The following is a 25,581-nucleotide window of genomic DNA, read 5'->3' as shown; positions in this document are numbered from 1 at the left end:
GCAAGTCGCAAAAGCATTTACATGGAAAGTGAGATAATATAATTAGACATCATGTCTCAACATTGCAGATAGATAAAATTAGCAAAATCATACATACAATATAGTTTTCGCCTGTTGCACTCACGAACATGTGGCATGGGCCCAACGCCATAATGCACACAGAAGCCGCGGAGGTGCGCACGGACCACCACGCCGCAAATCCATCTCGACATTTGCTTGCAGCCAACAAAGACAGCACTTCAGCCGCCATTGAACGCCAACACGCGGCTGTCGCATCGCCAACATGGCTCTAAGCCGCCAATCCCTCTCCCCGACATCTCATCTGCTCCGGAATTCCCGACTTTTCTCGCTCCCCAACCCGCTCCCACGGCCGCCAATTAGCGAGACCTTTGGCGCGGGCCTCACCAAGGCGTCCGATACAGCAACGCTACCATACCCCACACACCAAGCCATTGCTACCACAAAAGCCTCTCTTGCGCGTGGCGACTGGGGCCTGAAGCGGGCGATTCCGTCAAGGAGTCACCTTGTCCAAGTCAGTGATCCAGTGCTGAGGGTGACGCAGCTGGACACGATTGAGCATGTCACCGACTTTGACTCGGCCGCCGACCATGTACGGACAAGGGAAAAGTGGGAAGAGATGGGAGTGCCCATGATGAAGGGCATGTCGCAGATGCGGGATTTCGACCTGAGCGGGGTACCGCCTGGAGGGGCCTTTGAGGTTCGCGATGATACAACAAGTTATGATACTGACTTGGGACTGGACGAAGCTGGCTTGTACCTCAAGGCGCTGAGGAAAAGCATGCCTGCAGAGCGAAACAAAGCCGAGTGGGAGGCGTTCAATGCCACCTGGGCACAGAGGTGGGAAGAGAAGAAGGCAGATTGGCAGGCCCGTGGGTGGGGCACCCAGCTCGCCGACTTTGAAGCATTCCAGAAAGAGGCAAACAAGGCAAGGAAGCAGGCTCGCACGTCGCGCAGCAAAGCATTCGAGGTGGAGCTCAAGGCTTTCCGCGTGCCTTGGGACGCAAAATGGGCGGCAAAGAAGGCAGAATGGCAGACGCGTGGGCTCACTGACCCTGACCATGCCGAGCGAGTCGCCGAGACAAAGGCGCTTTCAAAAGAGATGCGTGCAGCTCAGCAAAGTCTCTGGCGACAATGGGTCGAGACAAAAGCCTCCCTGCCTGCTGAAAAGGCACTGGCTTCTGTGCCTTGGCTGGACGAGTTTGTGGCGTTTGAGCAAGAACAGCAAAAGGAAAAGAATGCCCTGAAACAGAGACTAGCAGCGTCCAGTGGCTCGGCTTCCACGCCGTTTACACCATTCATTCCGCCCCCCATAGATCCCATCGTGCACAACACCAAGCGGTGGAAGCATGACGGCCCTTGGCTACCGGGCATGGGCGCTGACGACTTTGTCGCTTATCTCAGTAAAGAAATCACCGCCCGGAAGAAGGAGTTCAACAAATATCTAGTCGAGTTTGTAAAGAACGAAATCTACACGTCCCGCCGCCTAGCCGCGTCCAAGTCGCAGGAGACGCCACCAATGGACATTGAAGAAGCCGAAAAATGGCACAGGCAACAAGAAAAGGCCTGGCGCCATATCACGCAGCAAGAAATCGAGGCGGGCATCAAGGCTCTGCGCAAGGAAACTGCAAACGACCCCTTGGCAAGCAAGCTCGTCAGCAAACTGGTTCTTCCCTTCCTGAAGCTGCCGGCCATCAAGTTCAAGTACAAGTCTTACTCGCAAGACGCATCCAGCCGTGACGTGGATCAATATGCGTTTGATCAAGAAGCGGCACCATTGTCGACACACCCCAGCGCAGGTCTGGGCTACCTCCGCACAAAATCCTACCTGCCCAACCATCCGATTCTCGGCCCACAAGCCAGGACGGCGCCTGTTCCCGCGCGTGTGGTGCAAGCCCGGCGTACAGGCATCAAGAGCGAAATCTACGCGCGGCTGGGAGTAGGCGGGTTCGTGGCCAACGACCAGTACAGGAACACAGATACCATGTCTGTGGCTCGGGCCAACCTGCCTGGCGCAAAGGATGTGGAAACAATTGACATTGACACGCCTGGGGGCAGGAAGATAGCGGTGGAGCCGCTATTTGGTAGCGTCACGAACAATGGCAGAATCCACATCAAGCTGAAGCGGTCGACGGGCGCTGAAATGGCCGTGGCGCGGGGCGAGCTCGACGACAAACCACCCGTCAGAGAGCACGTCGACGAGGATCCTTTGCGCAATCTCACGTCGACTATGGGCAGGAGTGGGGTCAAAGAGTTGGACGAGCAGAGTGGTGAGGCGGTGAGGTTCAGCCAGTTCCTGGAGAGTGTAACGCCACAAGGCAAGAATAGCGCGCCCCCAGGCTTTCCGGGAGTTGCGAGTGCCTTGAGGGGCGATTAGAAGGGTGTGTTGATATGTGTATGAGTTTTTTAGCCCTTGTGCAATGTGAAGCTGTATAGTATGTGCACTCATGGTACCATTGATAGTCTTTTTTTTGGTTCTGTGTTTGATTGGGTAAGTATCACTGTTTTTTGGCCATCAAGTGTTTTTTTCTCTCTCTCTAGTGGATGAATACACATACTTAGGTATATATATATAGTTTAGCATGAAAGCATTTGTGCGTGCTCACCATGTTCTTGGCAGCAGTAAAGTACTGCCAAGCCACCTGTAATGAGGACGGCCAGAAAAATCACGTGTGCCAAGGCTACCTTGATGGGCAAGAAAGAAAGAAAGAATAAAAAGGTTTGCCTTGAGAAGCGAAACAGGCTGCTGGGCACACGACACAAAAGTCCCCGAGAGCAGGAAGCGCGGGACGCGATAGTTGGTCTGGAAGAATGCCAGGGAGCTACTAAAATAATGTGGGGTGGTTCATGTGTGTGTGTGTGTGTGTACCGAGTTGGGTCGGCGCAAAAGCATGTGTGCATGCGCGGGCCGAGACAATGTCATTCGCTAGAGAGCAATGGGTTGTAGTGCGAGTGACACAATGACAAGGGGGGGCGGGGGATACCCATTTTCCATTCTTCTTCTTTCTTTGCCTACTACTGGTGCGGGATACGAATACAAGGGGTTGATTGGAAGAGCGGATGCATGCTCGGTATGACTGTGGCTTTTGAGAGAGAGAGAGAGAGTGTGTGTGTGGTTATTTTTTTAGTCCGGGTCCGAGGAAGCACCGCGAGGTAGGTATTGTTTTGGTCTCGGTAGGTAGGTAGGTAGGTAGGTAGGTAGGTGTATGATTTTTGGTATGGAGTATATGTAAGTGTTTGATGTTATTTTTTGCCATGGCGTTGAGCATGCGCAGCGTCGGTATTACTGTAGGGCGTTTGATGGCGCGGCTGATGTAATAGCCATTGCTACTTGGACAAAGCCAGATGCTCGGCTACTACTAGATACTACGGCTGGGACAATCAAGGTAGAGTTTGTAGGTGGTGGGGGATGGCGTGGCCAATCGGATGTGCAAGCTGTCGGGTGCCGTGCTAGCGAGGCTCGTGCTAGGGAGAGCCTTGCTAGCGGTGGATAGCATGGGAGTGGTAGTGGTAGTGCGGATCAAAGGGCATCATCGCGGTACCAACATGTTGGGGCATACAGCGTCCAATTGCGCTCGGCATTGAGGGCGTTTCAGCTGCCATGTTGGCCGTGTTGGGAAGCTTATTGTTCCTGCATCAGGCTGGCGCTCAAAGTTTGGGCTCAAAGTCAAGCTTGCTGACGAGAGAGTAACGCGAGACGGAACGGTACGGAAACGGTGGGGGGGGGGGAGATGGTGAGGGCGACGGGAGCTGGGTACACATGTGCCCAAAGCACCGGTTGGGTAGCCATGATTGCGCGATGCAGTATATTCTGCGCAGCTATTATTATTGCCGACGGGTGGTGTGCGTGCGGATGCAGGTGACGAGCAGGGTGTCTTGGGTATCTATACATGTGTTTCACGCCATGAGGGTTGTGGAGATTGCAAGGCTACTTCCAATGGCCGCGACGTCGTCGCTTTGTCAATTGCACTGGACTTTGTGGGCGCCGAACTGCTAGTGCGAACGCCCATGTGTGCGTGAGGCTGAGCGGGAGGGTGTGGCTGGTGAGCAGGGTGGTGGTGCGCCGCTGTGGCTGGTGATTGGCTGGTGCATCGACGGCAACCACCACCACGCAGCGCGGCGCGTGCTTGGACTATGCATGCAACTGCCATGTGGGTGCGGGTTCGAGAATTCGCTGGACCGTCTCGCTCGCCGTGTACAGTAATACGCTGGGCATTTGTCAGGACGGGGCCGAGAGCGTGCGCTGCCAAGAGAGCGATTTGAGGGTGGCTATTTTACCGCTGTGGCTGCTCACCGCTGTGGCGCGCCCTGCCTGCCCAATGTGGCTGCTCTGTCCATCGGCCGTGTCGCATATTGAGCGCCGCAGCATCAACATGCACGCCAGCCTATCACGCGCCGTGCACGCAGCCCCCAACGCGCGAGGGACCAGACGATGCAAATGCCCGCACGCCTACTGGCTGGGGGCAGTGCAGTCGGCTCAAGGCAGCAAGGCGCCCGTGGGCCTATGACGGTCAGCCGTTTTTTTTGGCATCTTTTTTTTGGCTTTGCCTCTCAGGCACTCCAACGCGGCCCCCGTCAGTGACAACGAGGGCGCCGTCGAGCAACCCGACCAGCCATGCACATCATCATCGCCGGCCGCAGCAGCAGCAGCAGCAGCAACAGCGGCAGCAGGATTGCGCGCCCCCAGTATGCAACACGGCCACGGCTCGCATGGGGCCCCACCCGCACTCTACCTGCATCTGCACCATCACCACCACCACACCACACCGCACCACACCACCACCACCATCACCAAAGCACCTCAATATGGCCGCGCATTAGGGGCCAGGCAGCAAATCGCAGCCTTCGCGTGCCTGGCGTCGCTGCCATCCTGACTGGCGATACGGGAATGACTGCATAGCCTCCACCTCCGCTCGCCAACTTTTTTTTCCTTGCAGCTGATGGCACTGCATCCGGATGCCGTCAACCAAGACGACTGCTCACCACCACTTGTACTGCCGCTCCCGCTCCCACCACGGCAAAAAAAAACCCCCCAGCATTTGGCCCTGGCCTTCCGCGCGCAATTCTGCCCCAGAGCAAGAGTGATATCGCCGGGGCCAAGGGCGCGCACAGGGGTCGCCACTATGGGCGCCGCGCCCCTCGACCGTCGGCAGCTTACCATTGCTGCCCATCGAGTCTGAGACATGGCCGCCGACGCGCGGATGCGCAAACCGGCTTGCGCGCTCGACGGATTTTTGCTCACCCCAACGCCATCAGCTCTTCTCCCCCCCTCTTCACGGCTGCCAGACACACACACACACACACACACACGACACCGGTCGCGACCAGGGTTGCCTCGTGGGTGGGCCGTGTCTTCGGTCGCTCGCGGGCTGTGCAATTCACCGCTGCGCACCAGAACAAGCGGCCCCCAGCCCGCCCGGATCATGTTCATGCAATCACCCATCCTGCCCGTCGCTGGAGCCTGGCGTTGGTGCTCGTTGCTGAGGCCCGTCCCATGTCCACTCCCGCTGCCCATGTTGCTTCAGCCTACACTCAGCACCGCCAAACACTTTAAAAAGCTCCCGCTCGCCCAGTAGGGCTGCACTTGACTCATCCACGCCATTGCATTGCATGTACCCGTTCCCATTTCTGTGCAGGCTGTCTTGATCATCGCCCGCTTGCCTCTCTGACTCTTTCGCTTTTGCGTCCACACCTCCCTCGACTGCATATATACAACCCACCTCGTCCGGCGCTTGTCTCAGCCAGGCCATCATCCGCGCCATAAATACGCTCAATTCCCAACACCTGCCCACTACCCCTAGCACGCCGGGAACACTCTTCTCTTTTTTCAAACTGACATCTTCCTTTGGTGCCACATGCGCGCGAGCCGTCCCTCCGACCTTGAATCCAGCTACATCCAACTTGGTTACCCATTTCCTACCCTGATCAACTCGGACAAGTTGGCCTGACAACACTTCCCAACACCCGACTGGACATCGTCAGCCAAGGGCCGCCAGCCTTTGGGTCAACGTCGCTTGTACATCCCTCGGTCATCCTAAGTCACTTGTATCTGGCACTCCACCCTTGTTGTCACCATGTGCCGGATCGAAGAAGGCCATACCTACTACTGCGACAAAGCGCGCAGTGGGAAAACATGCCGGGACGTACGGAGAGTGCCCCCTTCCTACACACATACGAGAGGCTCAGCATCACGCGATGATACACCCTCTCCCGTAAATCCTCCTACACCTACGGGTACCGGTACCTATCTTACCCAACGCCGTCGTCCATCCAACAGTGGCAGCCGCCCTTCTACTCGAGATGGCCAGCGCATCAACCCAGAGATCATCATCGAGTTCGGTTCCAAGAAAGGAAAGGGAGGCAAATACTCCTCCGTCTCCTTTTCGACAAAAAATCAGAAACACCCGTCACTAGGCTCCCTCGGGTCTAATGACGCAGCAGTGGACTTTGCAGACTCAGAGGCTTCGTACACCCTACGCACTGGCTTCCCCGAAGCCCCTCTACCTCCTCCGGCCGCCTATGACCAGCCCAATACCTTCCTTCCTACTCCTCCTATGCCACACGGATACTACAGCCCGTACACCCCATCGGCATCTTCGAGCCAAACCCCTTCGCTGACCATACCATCGGAAGCAGACTTTGATCTGCCCGCTACTCGTCGAGCTACCCGTCCGTCTGCTACTATAATCCACAACCCTACCGTTGGTCCTTCATCACCAACAAAGCCGCAGCAGGCACCATCCTCAGGCTCCTACAAGGTCAAGAGGATCGCACCAAGGGACCTTCCCCACGACGACCCAGCCCCCAGCAGCCTGCATCCGCTTGATTACGATCAGTACGCCGACTATCCCAACCCCTCTCGTGCAACTTCTGGTGTAGCCGAAACCACGCGACCCACCAAGAATACCAGTGAACGAAGAAAGAAGCTGAGCGAAGATCTTAGCTACCAAGACGATGCCGACCGAAAGAGGACTGATGATGCTGCAAAGGCTGAGAACGACAAGCACGTTCGCTTCGAACTTGGCCGCTACGAAGCTCGCGCCAAAGAGCGAAGCGAGAGAGCACTGGCTGAAAAGGAAAAGGATCGTGCCACCGCCAGGGAAGCAGAACGCCAGCGCAAAAAGGCCGAGCGTCTGGAGCAGGAGAGGAAGGAGCTCGAGGAACAGAGAGCAAAAGAGCGCAAGAAGGAAAGATCGAAGCCTCCAGCCACTGAGCACACAAAGCGACCATCCAATTCTCGAAGGCTGTCTTCACTGATGACACCTGAAGAGCAAGCAGAACAACGACGCCTTCTAGAAGCAGACAGTCTTTTCATGCAGGGTGAGAAGCAGGCTGCAGAAGCTCGTGAGCGGGAAGAACGCAGAGCCGCTGCTCGACAACAACAGGAGGCATCAACGTACTATGATCCTCGGGGCGGCGACCGGTCTCTATCAAACAACAATAACGCTAGCACGACGCAACGTAGTACCATGCCACGTCACGATAGCTTTGCCTCTACTACACGTCCCTCTGGCCTCAGCCGCACCTCCAGTAAGCGGCGACCAAGCATCTCACAACCAAGCCCGCCTCCTGCCAACACTCAATCATCTGCGGACTACTCTGTTCGGTCACCAAGCACACGTACACGCGCGCCACCGCCACTTTCTTTTCCAAAGAACTTCAATCAAGATCACACGCGTCCTTCATCATCTCGACGTGCATCCATCACACAAGACAACCCCTTTTCACCAACCTCGGTAACGTCTCCAACACATGATCCTTGGGATGTGCGCAATGGAGACAGTGCGCCCCCGCCCACTCGGCCTTCGGAGAGTAGCAGGTATCAGATTACACAGCCTCGCGATGACCCAATCGTCCACAGCCCTACTCGTTCCGTCCGACGCACCACCGATTACGTAAGCGTGTTTGATGGGGATGACGATGGTGTAGAAGAATACCCGCCCGTGTATGCTTCGCGCCTAGGATTAAGCAGAAGTGGATCGAGGAGGAAGCATTGAGTTTTGTCACTTTTGTTTGTATAGACTTTTCCTTACCATTTTTTTTGTCGTCGTTGTTCTTTTAGGCGTTTGCGTATTCCCTTGGCTTTTCCATCAGTCTTGTCTATGATACCCTGTCGTTCGATATGTATATGTAGCGTACCACGCAAAATTTCAACATTCTTTCTTCATACACTACCTCATCCTTGGCTTATTGCTGTGTGCAATGTCTCGGCCCTTTATGACCAAGCACTTGGTTTTGCTAGTCACGTGTCTTGCATGCTCCAAAAAAGTCAATTTGCGTCGGTTTTAGTAGCAGGTTTGGTCTGACCATGTACCCGGCTTGTGTTATTTTCCCTCGTTTGATAGTCTGGATTCAAACCCTAGACTGCAATGTGAATGAGATACATCATCCTACTCCTATCAGGTAGTAATGTGCTTGGTCAGAAGCGTTGATTCAAGGGTGCCAAAGCACTCTGAACCACATCCAGACCCTCGTAGCCGAGTATTCCCATTACGATGTAATCGTATAAAGCACCAAAGCGACTTGAACGCTTGGTAGCCGAGTATATGAACTGGAAAGGCCAGTGTTCGGGAATGAATCAGGGAGATTACGCTATCTGAAGATGGAAAAGAAGACATTAGTTGGAGTTGGAGACGACTGGCAGGACATGTACGGTTGCTGCGATGGGAATAATCACGGTCGCAGCTCTCCGTATAACCCGTCTCACAAACGACGGCGGAATTTACTGTTCATAATTTATTACTATTCGCATCTGTTTCCAAGAACTTGGCGTACTCTTGTTCGCCAATAGCTTAAATTACATGGCGGTGAGTCTACATGCTTTGCCGAGGCGGCGTAGTGTTTGCTGCAGCTTCATACAGGCAATGTCGTGGCGCGTGTACTGTCGTGGCTAGGGTTGGGTTGCGAATAGCAGCTAGCCAATGAAACGATGCGTTGTGCCAATAGTTCATTCGCCTAAGTAGCGACAGAGCACCAAGACAGTTGAATATTTTCTTTTCCGTCTGACCGCTTGCAAAAATATCTTGGTTCGCGCTGGCATGTGGACACAATGGCGGTGAGATTTTTTTTTCAATGTGTTATTCTTTGTGCAGTGTTGAGGAATCTGGTTGAGAGAATTGTTGCTACGACCGTGTCTGTGCTGGTGATGCACACGTTCGCGTGATACATATTGTCGACTCTGTTGGCACGAAACCGGTGAAACTGCGCATTGGACCTGCGCATAGGACCTGCGCAAGCGCAAAGTCATTTAAAAAAAAACAACGCCAAAAATGAGGCCTGTACGCCTGTATGATGGACGCATCATATTACTGACACTTTTGTCCCCAAGCAAGCAATCTAGTATATCAATGCGCTACTTTGTGTCAATGTAGGCATATGGATAACCGTGTATAATGAGAAATAAGAGCCGTGAAAATTGATCGGCAAATATCTGCAGCCTCACCAGCATAAAAAGAGCAGTGCTTACAGGGGGCGGACACCAGTATTGTTACAGTGTGAGTGCACGCCCTGTTGAGTATTTTTGTATTTTGTTATTTCACCTCAACACGGTCTAAGTGCCGGCTTTGGCGTGGCGACGGTCCGTGTCCACACCCTTTTTGAGTATTTTCTTCTTTTCTTCTGACCGGAAGCTCCTGAGTATCATCGATGATTCGAAATTCCTCTGCTTTGGGTATTTTTGCCTTTGCACCAGATCCTGTATAAATACCACCTTCTCTCGCTTCCTAAAGTCTATCATCCCATCATCAGCTTCAACATCCACTACAACAACTACCACTCTCCTCCACAAACACTTCAACAATCTCTTCATCCTCCAACCAACCAACCAACCAACAATCTTTCAAGATGTTCACCAAGACTATCATCCTCGCTCTCGCCGCTGTCGCCGCTGCCGTTCCCAACGTAGCCCGCCAGGACAACTGTGGTGCCAACAGCAAATTCCACTGCTGCGACTCTGCCACTGCCAAAAAGATCGAGGCCATTGGAGTCATTCCTATCACTGACGTTGCCGATCTTCACCAATTGCTTGGCCAGTGCAATGCCATCGTCCCAATCATCCCCATCGTCAGCCCCAACAAGCAATGTACCCAGAATGCTATTTGCTGCGGAGAATACGAGCAGAATGTAATAAAAACCCCCCACCCATCTACAAACAACATTGACTAACACACAAATTCTAGGGCCTCATCAACCTCGGCTGCACTCCCATCTCTTTGTAGATAACTACACATCTACCTCGACATTCATCTCAGGAAGTGGCTGACATGGTTATTTGCAACAAAGGAAGAAGGTGGATCCTATCCTCAATTGTCAACATAGGTGCCGAAATAGCCTCTTTCTCAACACATTCATTACTATTGAGTTTTGTAATCACACTCCTTTGCGGTACTTTAGAACTAGAAATATAGACTACTTGAATTTGATCTCTTTATTTTCGCCATATATTGTATTGCAAAAAAAATAAAATTGCAATGTTCTCAAGCACAGCTCAAAATATGATTTCTGCACTGCTCAAGCTAATCACCACAGAATGGGAGTGGTGGTCACATTTTCTGTAGCATGACCGATGTAAACTTGTCGACTATCAAGGCTTTATTTCATCTGTTGAAGATGGCGGATAAAACTAACAGCTGTCCCTCAACATATCTATTGCGACATATCTGTCTACATGATTGCGTCCACAATGCAAATAGAACATATTAAGAACTCTACTCTCGATTCAACAGCAAGCCCGACCATTACAACCCCCCCCCATTAATCCACTATACACTATATAATACCATGGGTATTGCCCAAGACCGATCTCAGAAGACGAACGGGTATGTTTAGCCAGTGCAGGCAAGGTCATCTGGGGATGCGTCCTTGTAACAGAAGGAACCTTCTTGGCCGGTGCCGCAGCAAAGGTTGCCCGGACCGCACTCCTCGTTGTTCCTGCAATAGTCTATTGTAGTTGTTAGCCTGTGACTAGAACACTTCCACCTAATCTCGTGCGAAGCTCTACTTACCGCCTTCAGGTACATATTTACGGTGTTGTGCTGGTCTGCGTGCCCAAGCAGAATCTGGCAGTTGATCGTTAGCCTAATCATCAACATAACGAACAAGCAACGGATGAGCCTCACCGTCAACAGAAAGGGCGATGGCCGAGCAAGTTGCTACGAATAGCACCATGGCGCCGATAAACTTCATCTTGAACGGTAGGGTTGATACTGTCTGCTTGGAGGCGAAGAAGTCGTGTTGATGATTGTACCGAGAGTGATGGCAGGCTTGAAGAGTGGGAATCGACTGATTTATAGTGAATCCGAAAGACTGCTTTAGTTCTGAATACCATTTTCTTATCCCTGCTCATAGATCTAGACAGTCGCAAAACATGAGACGGGCTTCTCGTTCGGTGCTTACCACGCCGCTAATATCGGACGGCAAATTCCATATCATTTACTTCACCGGCATCAGTCTTTGGTTGGGGTGCCAGGCTCGACGTTGAAATTGTATTACGTATCGCGTATAGTCAGACACAGAATCTAGGATTGGTAGGTATCGCAATCAAGAGGTTTTGCAAACATCGGGTTTGTTGCAAAAGGACGGCACATACTGTGTGTTGATCAAAACAATGTATTCTCGTGCTGACCGCTATACTATCCTACACTCAGGTCTGCAATTTCACGGACTAACGTCTAAGACCAGCTATGCAAGTCACTGCATGGCCCTACTAAGATGCGAGTCATGTCCGTGGTTTAGCATATACGGAGGCTCTTGGAAACAAGGACTCTAATTGGAGAGGCCTGTCCGGTTTCGCTGATGAGGCTCCGACTTCATGGTGCTGAATGGAGCTGCTTAGCCCTACTCTCGCTGACCTTATGCTGATCATGACGTCAAAGCAAAGATGCTTGTGCTCTCAACTAGAATACAATCAGTTTTAGTTGCCCTTTCGCCGTGAAGCTGCTACCCATTTCCAGCCCAAGCGCCGAACACAACCGTGCACCAATCATTACTACGCGCAATATCTATTTTCTGAATATCCGATGGTATGCCTTGATGAATGTGGCTCTCGAATTCTCAAGCGTTTTCACGCACAGATGCGGCTGGTACTGTACTTAAGGATAACACAGTACGGATCGAGCCATGATTGTGCTTGGCCGTAAGCCAGGGCTCATCCCCAGCGTCCGATTATAACGACTGAGTTCTCTTTATAGGTTTCATGCCAAGATCCTGATGCATTACAATGCATGTCTCCGCGAACTTGGCCGCCCGTTAATGAACTGGAAGATTTCAATGTGTCGCCCAATGCCTATAACTTGTAATTAAATGTTGCCTAACAGCCTAAGATATTCACGCCTGACATTTCTGTGATATGTTAATAAGAAGAGACCAGAATGATCTTGTGGGAAAGAAGGTTCCAAGATAGCGCAACCCGTTATCATGCTTAGAACCTCGCTAATCAACGGTTTCAGCTGCCTGTCACTATAAGAAAGATTCTGTATCATGAAATGTTGCAATACAATGCGACTGAGTATGGCGAAAGAGCTGCTGCTCAAAAGAGCGAATAGTAGTTGTGACATTAGGACTACAAAGCTGCGGTACTTAGGTGAGAAAGACTAGGGTGCCAGCCCTAGCAACTTTCCCCATTTCAGTATCCCCTCAAAAGTAAGGTGAGAATCAAACTGTAAAGCTGACGTAAGTGAACGAGGAAGTAACAGAGCGAAACTTGCGCCACTATGGAACTAGCGTAAAAGTACAAACAGTCGGCTTCCAAGTGGATATTTTTCCTACTAATTGGGCTTACAAGCTAAATTGGATCGTATGGATACATATGAGCTCCCCATCCGTTCAGTACGTGATCTAGAGCTGCTAGTTATCTTGCATCGTAGTGCTCTTCTCACGCAACAGTAGATATGCTACAGTCTCTCCAACAGAAGGATGCTCTAGTACCTGCTCGCAACTAACCTGGACTCCCCTCTTGTGGTACTCAGACGCTAAGGCGGCGGCTCCGATGTTATTACCCCATATCTCATAGAACGGCGTCGCATATGTGAATCCAGCGTGCGATCTGAACTCAGTCCCTAGAACCGACTCCCAACATGTCAAGACCAGTTCCTCGAGAGCTTTGCTTTGTTCTACAGATGGTGCTGAAGCCTCCTCCACTTGGTGTTGATGAGCAATCCCATCATTCTGGAGTAAGGTGGTACCCAACAACGGGAGATTCTTTGCCAATCTGCACTCCAACATGTGGGGTAGCTGCTCGTACACTTGGACAAAATAGTCAGTCACCATTGCGACCCAGTCTTCCGGGAAGGCCTTTGCCGAGTATCTCAGTTCGATTTCTAATTCCTGGCCCCGAGCCATTGTTTGCAGCCAAAGATCGGATTTGTCATGCTCTGGTTCCAATATACTAAACGCGCACTCGCCAATTCCAGAGAATGGTGGCTCGGCCATCTCAAAGCTGAGATGATTGACGATTGTAGAGAACCGTGTCCACCGGGGCCAGCTCGTGCAGTTTTCGATAATGTGATAGTGTCCAAGATGACCATGCTGGAGAGACTTCAGATAATTGCTCTGCACCGAGTTCAGGAGCGAAGATGTTTCCGCAGTTGGCGAAATGTCGGCACGCATAGGTAATACATTCATGCACGGCCCGAGAACATCCGATATGCCCGGAATAGGCAAGTGTCTTCCAGAAATAAGATAGCCAAACACGACGGAATCCCGAGCCGTGAGCTTCGACAGGACCACCGACCAAGATGCGAGAACAGCAGTTGCGCTTGTAAACCCAGCTGCCTTCAAGTCCACCAAGGGGATTTTTCGTTTTACAACGCTGTCGACAGGGCAGTCCACGCTCGGGCGAGTATGGGACCTGACCTCGGTCATCGAACTATTGGCTAGCCTTTCTTTCCAGAACGATTCAGAATCCGCGTGCGTTAGCGAAGCCTCCTGGCAGAATTCGGTAAAGGGAACAACTTCCAGTGGCTCCATGCGATACAGTGCTTCGAGTGATCGCCACAGCTTGTTGAGGCTGATTGCATCGTACTGGGCGTGGGAAATCCGAAATATCAGTTGCTGTGTGGCATTTTTAGGATCCTCAATGAGTGTGAAAGCTACCAAAGGGTCTCCCAGTTTGGTATCCCGCTTGATGTCCTTCTGGATAGTCGTTTTCACAAGCTCATCTATCTCCTCGCCGCCGGATTGCTGTACAGTGAATTGGAACGGATAAGCTTCAGGCTTGAGGATGACCTGGAACGCCTTCTTTGCTTTGACAAAGAACACTGTGCGGAGAATGGCGTGTCTTTCTACCAGTTGCTGGCACGTTTTCCGTAGTCTGTCGAGATGCAGTGCTTTAGAAAACTTGAAAATCATGTAGTCGTGCCAGCCATGCGAATTGAGCAGCCCCTGGCCAATGCACCACGCCTGCCAGTCCGTCGCTAAAGCAATATGCTCGATATTTTCTTCCGGGATACCCGTGGCGATCGCAATTAGCGTGGATGATCGATCTCCGTTGTCTATGGTGCTTGACTTCTCCTTCACGCCAAAGCTTGCTGCCGCACTCATGGCTTGGAGAGTTCTGTGTTCCAGGATGTCTTCAATAGATAGGCTAGCATTCTCTTTCCTTGCTTCGGCAATGAGCTTGATACAGTGCAGAGAATCTCCTCCAAGGAAGAAGAAATCATCTTCCAAGCCAATGTAATCAGAGGGAAGCCCTAGCACTGTAGCCCACAAATGTTGCATTGTTTTTTCTTGCGAGGTCACGGGCGCAGCCTTGTCCGATGAGCCAGTATGCTGAATCAATTCCACCAACGGCATCTCGGCTGCTCTTTGACGCAACAGCTTCCGGTCGAGTTTTCCAGATGGATTCAACGGACGGTCCTGGAGCTCCACGAATCCGCGCGGTACCATGTATCCTGGAAGAGAAACTGTCATTCGCTCTCTCAGTCGTTTCATTTCTTGCGAGAAATTCGTCGAAAGGCCATGGATAAATGCAACGAGCATAGGCCCGTTGTCACTCGTCGGTTTTACGATCTCGGCCGCCACAGACGCACCGGAGGGAAGGCAATCCATCATGGCCTTCTCCACCTCGCCGAGCTCGAAGCGCTGCCCATACAGCTTAACGCGTGTGTCTTTTCTGCCTACAATCTGCACGACGCCGTCTTCCACGTACTTTGCCAGGTCTCCTGTTCGAAACAGCCGCTTCGGTCTGTTCTCCCCTCTCTTCTTCGCCCAAAGTGGTAACTCCTCCACAAAGGCTTTAGAATTCGCTTCTGGATCGTCTCTATATCCCTGAAACAGCGCCGGTCCTTCAAAAAGCAGCTCTCCAGTTGCCCCGATCGGCACCAGTGTATTCGTATCATCTGGATCCACAATCCATGCACAGCCCGTCTTGTATTGTCTCGCCCTCGTCTTCTTCCCGCTAGTATCCATAATATTAGCAATACTTACACCCTCCGTCATCCCGATGGCTTCGATGAGCGTCAAGTGTGGCGCCCAGATGTCGATGAGTTGCTTGCTTACAGGCTCACCTCCTACAAGCAAAGCCTCGAGGCACTGGACATCTTCCGGCTTCAGCATGCTCATAACAGTAGGAGTCAGCACCGTTCTCGTTATTCCCTTTTTGGTGATGAAATTTGCTATACCGCCCATGCGTTCTCGTTCTGGCGGTAGAACTATAAGACCCCCATTGCACAGCGTTTTGAGCGTTGTAACAATGCTAGCTGCAAATGCTTGGGACGCGAAATTCAGAATACGGCTATTGGCTTGGTGACCGTGACCATGAACGACGTTGGAAACTGCACTGCTTTGTGTATGCTGAACCGCCTTGGGCAAACCTGTTGATCCCGAGGTGAAACACACGTAGGCGAGATCACTCGGAAGACCGACTGGCAGGTCAGTCTTGATGATCTCTCCGTCACTGGGATTGCTGCAAATATCGATTAGGTTCGCCACGATGTTGCCTGGGAAATCTGAAAATCTCTCCTTGTATTTTTCTTCGGCTAGGATCACCCTTGGATTGACGATTCGCAGGCATGCATGTAATCGCTCCGTTGGGTTATTCGGGTCGAAAGTTGTATAAGCCATTCCAGCTTTGGACACAGCCATCATGCAGACGACTAGCCAGATGGATTTGTCGAAACAAATCGGCACAACTTCATCGGACATTACGTTGCTGAGAGTAGTGCGAAGATGGAGGGCCAGCCGCGTAGAGTAGTTGTCGAGTTGTGCATACGTCAACGTGCCATCTGGCGCTTCGACAGCAAGGGCATCCGGAGATTCAACGACTTGAGCAGAGAAGACTTGAGCGATTGTTCGATCGGGTGTTGGTGGTAGATCGGTATTCCAGGACCATATCGTGTCCTCCTCTTCTACTGTTATTATTTTCTTGTCCTCGTGTATGCTACCCATTGTTGAAGAAGCTAGGATAGATCGCTGGCAGGGATCGATAGGGACTTTGTCTGGCTTATAGTCTGGCGATACAGGTACTCAATCAGTGGCCAGCTGTTTTCCTCGAATTTCTGTCACATTGCTGCTATATATATGTTTCATTTGACCCCGCAGCATCCGTCGCCATCCACGGCAATCGAGGCCCGTCTATCGTCCTCACCGCTTGCTTTTCGGCTCAATCTAACGCATAAGCCTATGTGACAGGCATGGGTAAGAACTAGGGTTCATTTTACGACCGACATAGTTGCGATGCTAGTCCAGAGGAACATGGGTCCGCTTTTTGGGGCCACGCGTGACGATAGGAGAGACCCGGCCCATGACGCATCAGTTATGTGCTAGTGGAGATAAGCTACTCATTCGTGTCCGAAATGCGGCCTGTATCGAATTCTAGATCAGCTACCTCTGGGCTGTGAGGTCAAAGGTGCAGAAATAGTGGCATTCAAGTGCGTTGGTCTTGTCGTTGCGATACCAAGACTACTCTCGGGATACACAAGGCTAATGTATAAAACGATCAGCCGAGCAAACCAATTCTTTGTCTCAAGTCAACCGTCAGAACAACGAGACAGGACTTTCTAAACAGAGACCTGCAGAGTCTCTAGAAGGAACCGGTACCCAGGCTCCACCTGTTTGTCCCACGCCTCGCTCCCTGGCTTCAAATGCAAATCATGGATATGCTTCACCCCTGAAAGCTTCAGAAGGCCACATTCTACACCGAAATTCTCCAGCTCCCTTATGAACACCTCAGCTGTCTCAAAAGGAACGATTTCATCATCAGTTCCATGGATGATGAATGTTGGAACATCGTAAGAGCCGTCCCGTACGTGCGCCATTGGGCTAATCGCTCTGACGAGTGCTGGGTCGGGGTTCTGTGCTAAAGCCTCATGAGAGAGACCATTAAGCCAAACCCTCAGCCCAATGCCTTCCTTCAGAATCGCAAAGATCAGTTCGGATCTTGGGTCGCCAGGCTTGATCCAGCCCATTTCACTACTATCCGTCATGGCACCATAGCTCGTTATGGGTCTCTTCGGCAAGGATTGCATAATCTTCTCCAGTCGCATCCTGCGTGCTGGATACTTCCTGGTGTTAATGTCCAGGTCTGGTGGAGTTTGTCAGTACGTTTTCGTTGCACAGGGGGTACCTAGAGATATAGGGCTCTACTAACCTCCGGATTCAAAATCGGTAGGGCCATAAAACCCCAGGATTGCAGCTGGTGGCTGCACTTTGATCTCTGTTGTAGTCCAGGCAAGACTCATAGCAAGATGAGCACCTGATGACCAGCCAATCGACACGATGCGAGTTGTGTCAACTGAGATGCCGAATCTGGAAGTAACTTCAGAGAGCTTCTTCTGGATCCACACGTACGCATCGCGAACATCGCATATTGGCCCCTCAATGACGTTGACCTCAGGACATAGACGGTAGTCCACACTGATGGGAAGGATGTTGTGCGAAAGCAAGTACTTGGTTTGCTCTGGTCGGACTGCTTTGCGCGATAACGTCATGTTACCACCGCCATGGATCATCAACGCTACGTGGTTGTTAGTGGAAATGAAGCGTTTGTGCTTGGGGATTATTTACCTACGGGCATTGAGCTGGCTGGCGGAATGCTGGGCAAGTAAACATCCGCTTCTATCTCAATCCCGTCAATGGACTTGTAAACAACAGTCTCGACACCGCTCGATGGCAATTCCATGTGACGAAGCGGCTCAGGATATTGCTTTACAGAGCCAACGAGTAGTCGTTGGAGATTGCAGTCAGGCTCGGTACTTTGGGAGTATGTGGCACTCGCGAACCCAGCTTGACGCAGAAATTTCATCCATACTTCTGCAGATTGGATTGCGTGGTCGGCATCGTTCGCTAGCCACCAGCCGTCCAACAACCCAAACACAATCTCATGCCAATCGAATATGTTGGTCATCTCTGATAGGACCATCAGGCCGTTCGAGTTCAGCATCTCTTTGATGTGACGGCAAGACTCAGCTCTGTTCGCCGTCGCATGAACACAGTTGGTACTGATGATGACATCGAATCTGCCCATCATATCCGCGGGAGGCGTGACCTCCACATTAAGTGTCTTGAATTGCATCCATGGGTATTCAAACTTCTTGGATGCATTTCGAACAAACGTCTGGGATATATCCGTGAAAACATACTCAACTGGGTGATTGAGAGTGCTCAATGCTTCAGCGAGTCGCTTCGTGGTGCCTCCGGTGCCAGCTCCAACTTCTAGTATGCGAATGGGTGCCTTGGCTTTCTGGACTAGACGAATCAAGAAATCCACAAGAAGCTCCGTCAATGTGGCAAACATGGGGGCTTCCTTGTATAGATTCCCAACAATCTCTTGCGACTTGCTCGTGCCAAATAGGATCTTAACTGGGTCTTCGGCGCCTGTCAAGCACTCTGCAAGCTTTGGCCCTGTGAGAGCCATGAGCTCTGCCTCACAGTTGTACTTGGGGAAGTCGGCTACAAAGTGGCGTAGGAGCTGGGAAGAAGGTTCGAAACGGCACTGGCCGGTTGATCGAACATGCCAAGAACCCCGTTTCTGAACGATGCCGTGCTTTTGGAGAATCTGCATGTATCTCCTGACTACTTTTGTGTGTTTCGGCTGATATTCAAAGTCGGGGATCTCCTGGCCTACCTCAAGAGCGTTGAAATCGATGCCCAACTTTCCAAACGCTTCTACGAGGTAAGCAAGGAGTAGCTCATCTTGACGAGCAGCCACATTGGCTAGATATCCCGTGAACTGGCAAGTCACCGCGTGATCGGGTAGCGAGGATTCTGCTTCCAGCAAGGAATCGAATGGACCCGCAATCCCTGCCGTCTTATCAAGGTTGCTCGTCGGTCCAGTGTTGACTCCCGAGAATGCTGGCTTGGAGAAAGACAAGCTCGACTCTGGAGAACCGATTCCGCTCAGCTTCAAAAGATCTCTCACGGAGATATCCAGGAGCGTGCCGACTTTTTCAGAGTCGACGTTGAACTCGTCGCACAAACTGGATCCCAATTCTGTCGCAGAAAGGGAATCAAATCCGAGATCCTGGAGAGATTGGTGTTCCTGTATATTGTGGACATCGACACCACAAAGCTCGGAGATGAGTGCAAAGAGCTTGGCACGCTGTCCATGACTGCCTGATTCTTCAGTACGTGAATGCAGCGTTGCTTGGTTGTTTTGAGTCGACGTGAACATTGTTCCGTTGGTCTGGGGAGCCATGGAGGGAGCTGTTGCGACGTGGCTCTTGGATGGCACGAGGCGGCCCTGACCGACTCTAGAGGTGTTGGCACACGTCTTTTGGCATAATGTGCCAATACTGAGTGTCAAAAGATCGCTGGGTGAGAAAGTCTTGCCAAAACGCTCGCTGATTTCATTGGCAAGCTCGATTGATGCAAGGGAATCAAAGCCGAGGTCACCAATATTTGTGGTCGATGAGATACAGTCAGCTGGTGCTCCAGTATATGTGGAGATTATCGCTTTCAATTGAACCTCTCCATCTTCAAACTCGTCCTCAGTATCTGAAGGAGCGCTCGAAGAGTCTGGGGTATCGTCATGTATGAGCTCTGGAACGCTCTCCACCGGGACAGGCTGGTAGCTGCGAGAGGTAATTGCAGCCGGTTTCTGGTTTGCTTTCGATCCGTTCGCGGTGTCTAGTGTTCGCTCAAGCCTTGAAATATCCAGACGATGGAACTTGGCTCCAAAGACAGTCATGACTATCTCACCGTCCTTGTTCAGAACAAAAACGTCGCCGGTCGCATTTATGGCATCATTGATTGTGAAGATAGCGTAGACCTTCCATTCTTTGTGGGCGTCAAAATCACAGAGTCCAGACATGGTGATGCTTTCCAGTCCCGAAGCGACGAAAACCTGACCCGGAGGGCAAGCCGCGCTGCTGTTGATAAGTAAGCCAGACACTTGGATGAACGCATCGATAGAGACTGTGTCGCAGTATCGTGTGACTATACTTTCATCGCCTCCGACATGGGTCTCTGGCATCTGGATGACGGCTACTGCCTCATTTTTATCAATCGTGATGCTTTTGATCCCTTGGAAGAACTCGGCGTAATCGACAACTTTGGAGAACAGCTGATAGACTCGTCCGCCATTGAGCTTTTCGGAAGTCGGACTAGATAGGATTGAATCAAATCGGCCTGCATAGAGTCGCTTGTAGGCTGAGAATTGGGGTTGTTGTCCCAAAAGCATTTTGCCTCTGCCATGAACAGTCGCACGACCTGCGCCAGCTGAGCTCGAAACGATGAATCTCCAGCTATCATTTCCAGATGTTTCCAGACTCAGGTTGGTTTCGCGGTCTAGATTGACACCAAGAGGCGATTCAAATGCCAAATCTTCAAACACGATTGACTTGGAGCCAATGTCTGCGCCAAGAAGCTTGGCTGACATGGCCGCCAACTCCATGTACATTGAAGCCGGACAAAGCGGCCGACCTCTGACTGCATGGCCATGAATGACTTCGCGGAATCGTGTGGCCGAACTGTGTACGACGAACTTTTCCACATGGCCAGCAGACCCCGCGTGATGTACCAGTCGAACAGGTACATGTACAGGAGCGGTCTTGGGCTTTTCCTCCTTCATACTGGCGAGTTCGCGCTGGATTTCAGTAGCCCTATCGATGTTCTGTAGCCACGCTTTAGTCTTCTGGAATTGATAAGGTGGCAGCCAGATGGGCTCCACTCCAGCGTCGGACGGAGATAGGAAAAGCATAGGAGTAATTTCAATGCCTTCGTTCCAGAGACTGGTGGTAATACGAGCCATAGTCTCACTGTGTCCCTCAATATCGGATGCCTTGATGGTGTAGAACGAATGCATCCCCGAAGTTGCAGTCGCACGCTTGGCCATGGGGAGTATAGACGAGTCGAATCCTGCCTCAAGCCAAATGCAGCCCCCAAAGCGCTCTTCGATCCGGCGAACAGCATCCACAAAGTAGACTGGTTGGCGGAGATGCGATACAACATGGTCAACATTGATGGACACAGTTCGTCCCTTTGTACAGGGCTCGATAGGGATCGAGGGTTCACTGAAGGTTAATGAGTCCAAGGATTTGGCAAAGTCGTGCTTGAGCGGCTCCGTGAAAACGGAATGGAACCCATGAGTAACATCAACCTTTTGACATCTGAAGCCCTTGAACGAGGGGTCGGTAGCCAGCAAGCTCTCCACTGCAGTCACTGCAGCCTCGGTTCCAACCACCACCTGATTGTTGAGATCATTGAAGCAGGCAATCTCTAGGGATTTGTCGCCGACGGCTTCAATGATGCGCGTAACGACAGCGACAGGCGCAAAGACTGCAAGCATGGTGCCCTTCTCTGGTCCCCACTTTGTTACCATTAGCTGCGCTCGAATAGCAACGAGTCTGAGGGCATCCTCGATAGAAAGCACGCCTGAAACAGCCAATGCCGTCAGCTCTCCAAAGCTGTGCCCGATGGTACAACCGGGTCGGATGCCTGCATCTATCCAACACCTGGCGCTCGCGTATTGAACGGCCATGGTACCTGTTTGCAACACGACAGGGTCTTCAATTTTCGTGTCGGTAAATATCGCCGGGAGGATCGAGGGAAATCCAAGCGCAATGAGCATGCGGTTGCACTCGTCGATGTAGTGCCGTAATCTAGAGTGAGACCTGTAAAGCGTTTCTGAAAACCCAATCGTCTGCTTGCTTTGACCAGAAAAGGCAAGCACCACCTTCTTGGGTACAGGGGGTATATTCAATGGCAAGATGTTCGCAGAGAGTTTTCTTTGCAGGTCCGCAATGTCAGAAGCGGTTGTTGTCCAGGCCAGTGGTTGTCGCTTTCGCCGCTCAGAGAGGGTGTAAGCAAGGCTTGCAAGGTCTACTTTCGCCCGGCTCAAGTGTGATTTCAATGATGTGGCGTAAGCCTTCAAGCTTTCTGCTGTGAAGGCGGAAAGAATGATGGGGTACACAGCGCTCGATAGAGAACGGTTTTGTCTACTCACGCATGTTAGCTTTCGTTTCGTTGCGATGTGAATGCAGACTCACGCTTCGCTCATGTCTTTGCGAGGCCCTTCGCAAACAACGAGCGAGGCATTACTTCCCGCCGCCCCATAGTTGTTAACCCAAGCAGCCCTGAAAGTCACTTCCCATGGCTCAAGGCTCTTTGCTATAGCAATCTTGTCCGGAGCCAAGGAAGGGATTTTCGGATTCAATGTTTCGAACTGTGCGTGGGGTGGAATTGCCTTCTTCTGTAGCATGGCAATTACCTTCAGTAAGCCAGCAACACCAGCTGCTGTTTCTGCGTGACCAGTGTTGCCTTTGATGGAACCAAGATACATCTTGTTTGGACGATTCGATCCACCAAAAACGTCCCTTATGCTGCTGACCTCAAGAGGGTCGCCGACCTGTGTACCCGTCCCGTGTGCCTCAACGTACGACACATGGTTTGGGCTCATTCCAGCGCTCTTGAGAACTGACTTGTACAGCTCCACTTGGGCTGGCGGATGAGTTACCGTCACATTTGCAGACAAACCGCCCTGGTTAGTCGATGAGCCTGCGATGACACCAAATATCTGGTCGCCATCTGCCAAAGCCTGCTTCAGGGGCTTCAACACTATGATTCCAGCACCTTCGCCGCGGCAATATCCATCTGCCGACTGGTCGAATGGCTTACATTGGCCAGTAGGACTGAGAAAGCCAGCCTTTCCAAGAGCGAGGTAGTTGTGCACGCTGGATATGATATTCACTCCACCAGCAACTGCCATCCGGCTTTCACCTAACCGGATCGATTGACAGGCACGATTGATAGCGACCAGTGAAGACGAGCAGGCGGTGTCGATAACCTCTGCTGGTCCCGTCCAGCCATAGTAGTGACTTAATCTCCCACACAAGAATGCCCGAATCGTGCCAGTTGCTGTGTACGCAGTTGGTTGGTGAGCACGGATATTATCTGTGTATTCGACAAAGCTAGCGCCGATAAAGCACCCAACTCGGTCACCATCTTCGCGAGAATGCCTGCGGAGATAGCCAGCCGAGTCCAGGGCCTGGAAGGTCAGTTCCATGAGGATTCGCTGCTGGGGGTCCATGCTGGCAGCCTCTTTGGCATTGGAGCGAAAGAAGGCCCAATCAAATTCGTCGGCTCCATCGATAAAATTTCCAAACCACTTTGGTTGCGACTTTTCGTTTTGGAGCACGCGAAAGCTATCTTGCATGGGGACTCTGTCTTGGCGAATTTCCTCGCAAGTTGACTTGCCAGCAGCGAGAAGCTGCCACAACTCTTCCACATCATTTGCCTGGGGGAGCCGGCAAGAAACTCCCGTGATGGCAATGGCGCTCTCTGGACTAGAGCTATGTGTCAGTGGGGCACACTGCTTCAGGCGATGCAAGGATCGCGATGAGGTCGCGCTCGTGGGGCAACTTACTACTCATATTCGGCCAATTTGGCATTCTGAATAGCGGTGTAGGCTTCGACCTTGGATACTCGCAAGCGCGCATTATGGAAGGGCATCAGGGGGACGGCATCCCCAATGCCGAACAAAGCAAATGTGTGCGTGTCAGTATTGCTTTTTGCCAAGTCTTGTGCCACCTCTTCCAAAAGTCGGTACCATTCGCATCGAGAAGCGAGAATGGTGTTGATCACCTCGTGGGTCAGCGAACAGCTGTCCAATAGCTTTCCGTCCAGAGTTGATCGCACGGGTATCTGCAGCTGACTTGCCGCGGGCAATGTCATCTCATCCCGGCCCTGACACAGATCAAACAGGACTTTCACCAGAGGCGCGTTTTCCGGGCTGTGCACTTTGCCCCGGATGTGGATATCAGTGACCAAGAGTCCCTGGGCTCGTGCTCTCTCGGTCACCTTCTTCAGCTCATGTACGGGGCCTACAATACTGACAGTTCTTGGGTCCGTCACGGCGGAAACGTAGCACTGAGTAATTGTAAGTAGATGGCTTCCAGGGTGGAAGGCAGAGGAAAATTGAGATGTTGCACATATGGACACAGTAACGGGAGGGGTCTCGTGAAGAAAACTACGAAATCGACTTACTCCTGCTATGTCCTTTACAAGCCCGTCTGCTTGCTGCGAAGCTCTCAGCCGTACAGCGATTGTTGTGACTCCATCAATTGACACGTCGTCCCCAAGCTCGCCAAATGCCCCCACTGCAAAAGCCAAGCGCACAGCCTTGCAGGCGAGACGAACGACATCCTCTTCATCTTGGGCACAGGCGATGGCGAAGGCTGCGGGGAGACCTCCACAGTATCCGTGTGCACCGCCACCGTTCTTCAAGCTTTCCAGCATCTGTGCGTGTGTAATGTTGTGCATGTCTAGCAATTGGAAGTACTGACATATCTGCATGACGGCCAATAGTGGTAAAGACAGCGTACTCCACACAGGGTTGGATACGGGCCCAGTCAGCCCTTCAGTGATCCATTGCTCTAGACTGGCCATATGTCGCTCGCCTTCTGTGTGTGTGGCAATGTCTGCATGGTGTTCGCAGAGTATTGTCCATGTGCTTCTTAACGAAGTGATTGTTTGTTTGAGTGGCTGCAGCAGCGGCCTCTGAATGATGTATTGCTGTAATTGTGCCAGGTATGCCTCTGTTGGGGTCTTGCTCTGGGGGCAGAAGAATGCCACAGAGGGTGCGGTTTGAATGGATAGGCTAGACATGATGAACAAGCTGGGATTATTTTCAAAATCCTCTTTGCAAGCCAACTAACTCATTAGAAGAGAGGCGTTATTTATTCAACTTCTTACTGCTATGGCCCATACTGTGCTATATACGCATGGGTTAAGAGTCGCCGAGTGGCTGCCGTAGGCCTTATCCCGAACTAGAGAAACACCGAAACGCGGGAGAAATGTCGCATGACACGAGTCAAGCGAGTGGTTTACTTATCTTGTTGATGCAGCCATTTCTAGAACAGGATTTTAGACAGTTTACGAGCTTCTTCATGTAAAGTGTCCACGTCCGTCGTGTTGCCGACACTGGATCTTCTTCTGAGACTTCATTGTGCAACCTTTGTCATGTATCTCCCTGTGTAAATATAATATAGGATATCTATTCACTAGAAGTAAACTGTTGCTAAACACGTGACCTCTGTCCTTATCTAGGCCTGGCCAAGGGTATGTTCCGTCCATTGGGCCCCCCAAAAAATCCACAAAAAGGGATTCTAGAGTCAGCTTAGTCTATCCACG

The 25,581-nt window shown here is 51.6% G+C and overlaps 6 protein-coding genes across 6 annotated transcripts; 3 read left to right on the top strand and 3 right to left on the bottom strand.

Moving 5' to 3' along the window:
- Window positions 1-278: 278 nt before the first annotated feature.
- On the top strand, window positions 279-2,395 carry SETTUDRAFT_138316 (uncharacterized protein; the record flags this gene model as incomplete). Its single annotated transcript, XM_008030056.1, has 1 exon — window positions 279-2,395. The coding sequence occupies exon 1, from the start codon at window positions 284-286 to the stop codon at window positions 2,393-2,395; it is 2,112 nt and encodes a 703-aa protein (XP_008028247.1). The 5' UTR covers window positions 279-283.
- A 3,200-nt stretch (window positions 2,396-5,595) lies between these two features.
- SETTUDRAFT_164185 (uncharacterized protein) lies at window positions 5,596-8,178 on the top strand. The gene has a single exon (XM_008030055.1). The coding sequence runs from the start codon at window positions 6,093-6,095 to the stop codon at window positions 8,013-8,015; it is 1,923 nt and encodes a 640-aa protein (XP_008028246.1). The 5' UTR covers window positions 5,596-6,092; the 3' UTR covers window positions 8,016-8,178.
- Window positions 8,179-9,861: 1,683 nt separating this feature from the next.
- Window positions 9,862-10,235, top strand: SETTUDRAFT_21093 (uncharacterized protein; the record flags this gene model as incomplete). The annotated part of the gene is made up of 2 exons (XM_008029787.1): window positions 9,862-10,140; window positions 10,197-10,235. 2 exons carry the CDS (start codon window positions 9,862-9,864, stop codon window positions 10,233-10,235), a joined length of 318 nt encoding a protein of 105 aa, XP_008027978.1.
- Window positions 10,236-10,841: 606 nt separating this feature from the next.
- SETTUDRAFT_21092 (uncharacterized protein) lies at window positions 10,842-11,202 on the bottom strand (the record flags this gene model as incomplete). The annotated part of the gene is made up of 3 exons (XM_008029786.1): window positions 10,842-10,957; window positions 11,022-11,075; window positions 11,136-11,202. 3 exons carry the CDS (start codon window positions 11,200-11,202, stop codon window positions 10,842-10,844), a joined length of 237 nt encoding a protein of 78 aa, XP_008027977.1.
- A 1,659-nt stretch (window positions 11,203-12,861) lies between these two features.
- SETTUDRAFT_155102 (uncharacterized protein) lies at window positions 12,862-16,401 on the bottom strand (the record flags this gene model as incomplete). The annotated part of the gene is made up of 1 exon (XM_008030054.1): window positions 12,862-16,401. One exon carries the CDS (start codon window positions 16,399-16,401, stop codon window positions 12,862-12,864), a length of 3,540 nt encoding a protein of 1,179 aa, XP_008028245.1.
- A 611-nt stretch (window positions 16,402-17,012) lies between these two features.
- On the bottom strand, window positions 17,013-25,056 carry SETTUDRAFT_92491 (uncharacterized protein; the record flags this gene model as incomplete). Its single annotated transcript, XM_008030053.1, has 7 exons — window positions 17,013-17,536; window positions 17,603-17,968; window positions 18,019-19,562; window positions 19,617-22,388; window positions 22,440-23,735; window positions 23,816-24,318; window positions 24,436-25,056. 7 exons carry the CDS (start codon window positions 25,054-25,056, stop codon window positions 17,013-17,015), a joined length of 7,626 nt encoding a protein of 2,541 aa, XP_008028244.1.
- Between the last annotated feature and the right edge of the window lie 525 nt (window positions 25,057-25,581).

The sequence above is a fragment of the Exserohilum turcica genome (genome assembly GCF_000359705.1).
Source record: "Exserohilum turcica Et28A unplaced genomic scaffold SETTUscaffold_4, whole genome shotgun sequence".
NCBI classification, from domain to species: Eukaryota; Fungi; Ascomycota; class Dothideomycetes; order Pleosporales; family Pleosporaceae; genus Exserohilum; species Exserohilum turcicum.
This window is presented reverse-complemented; position numbering and strand designations above follow the sequence as displayed.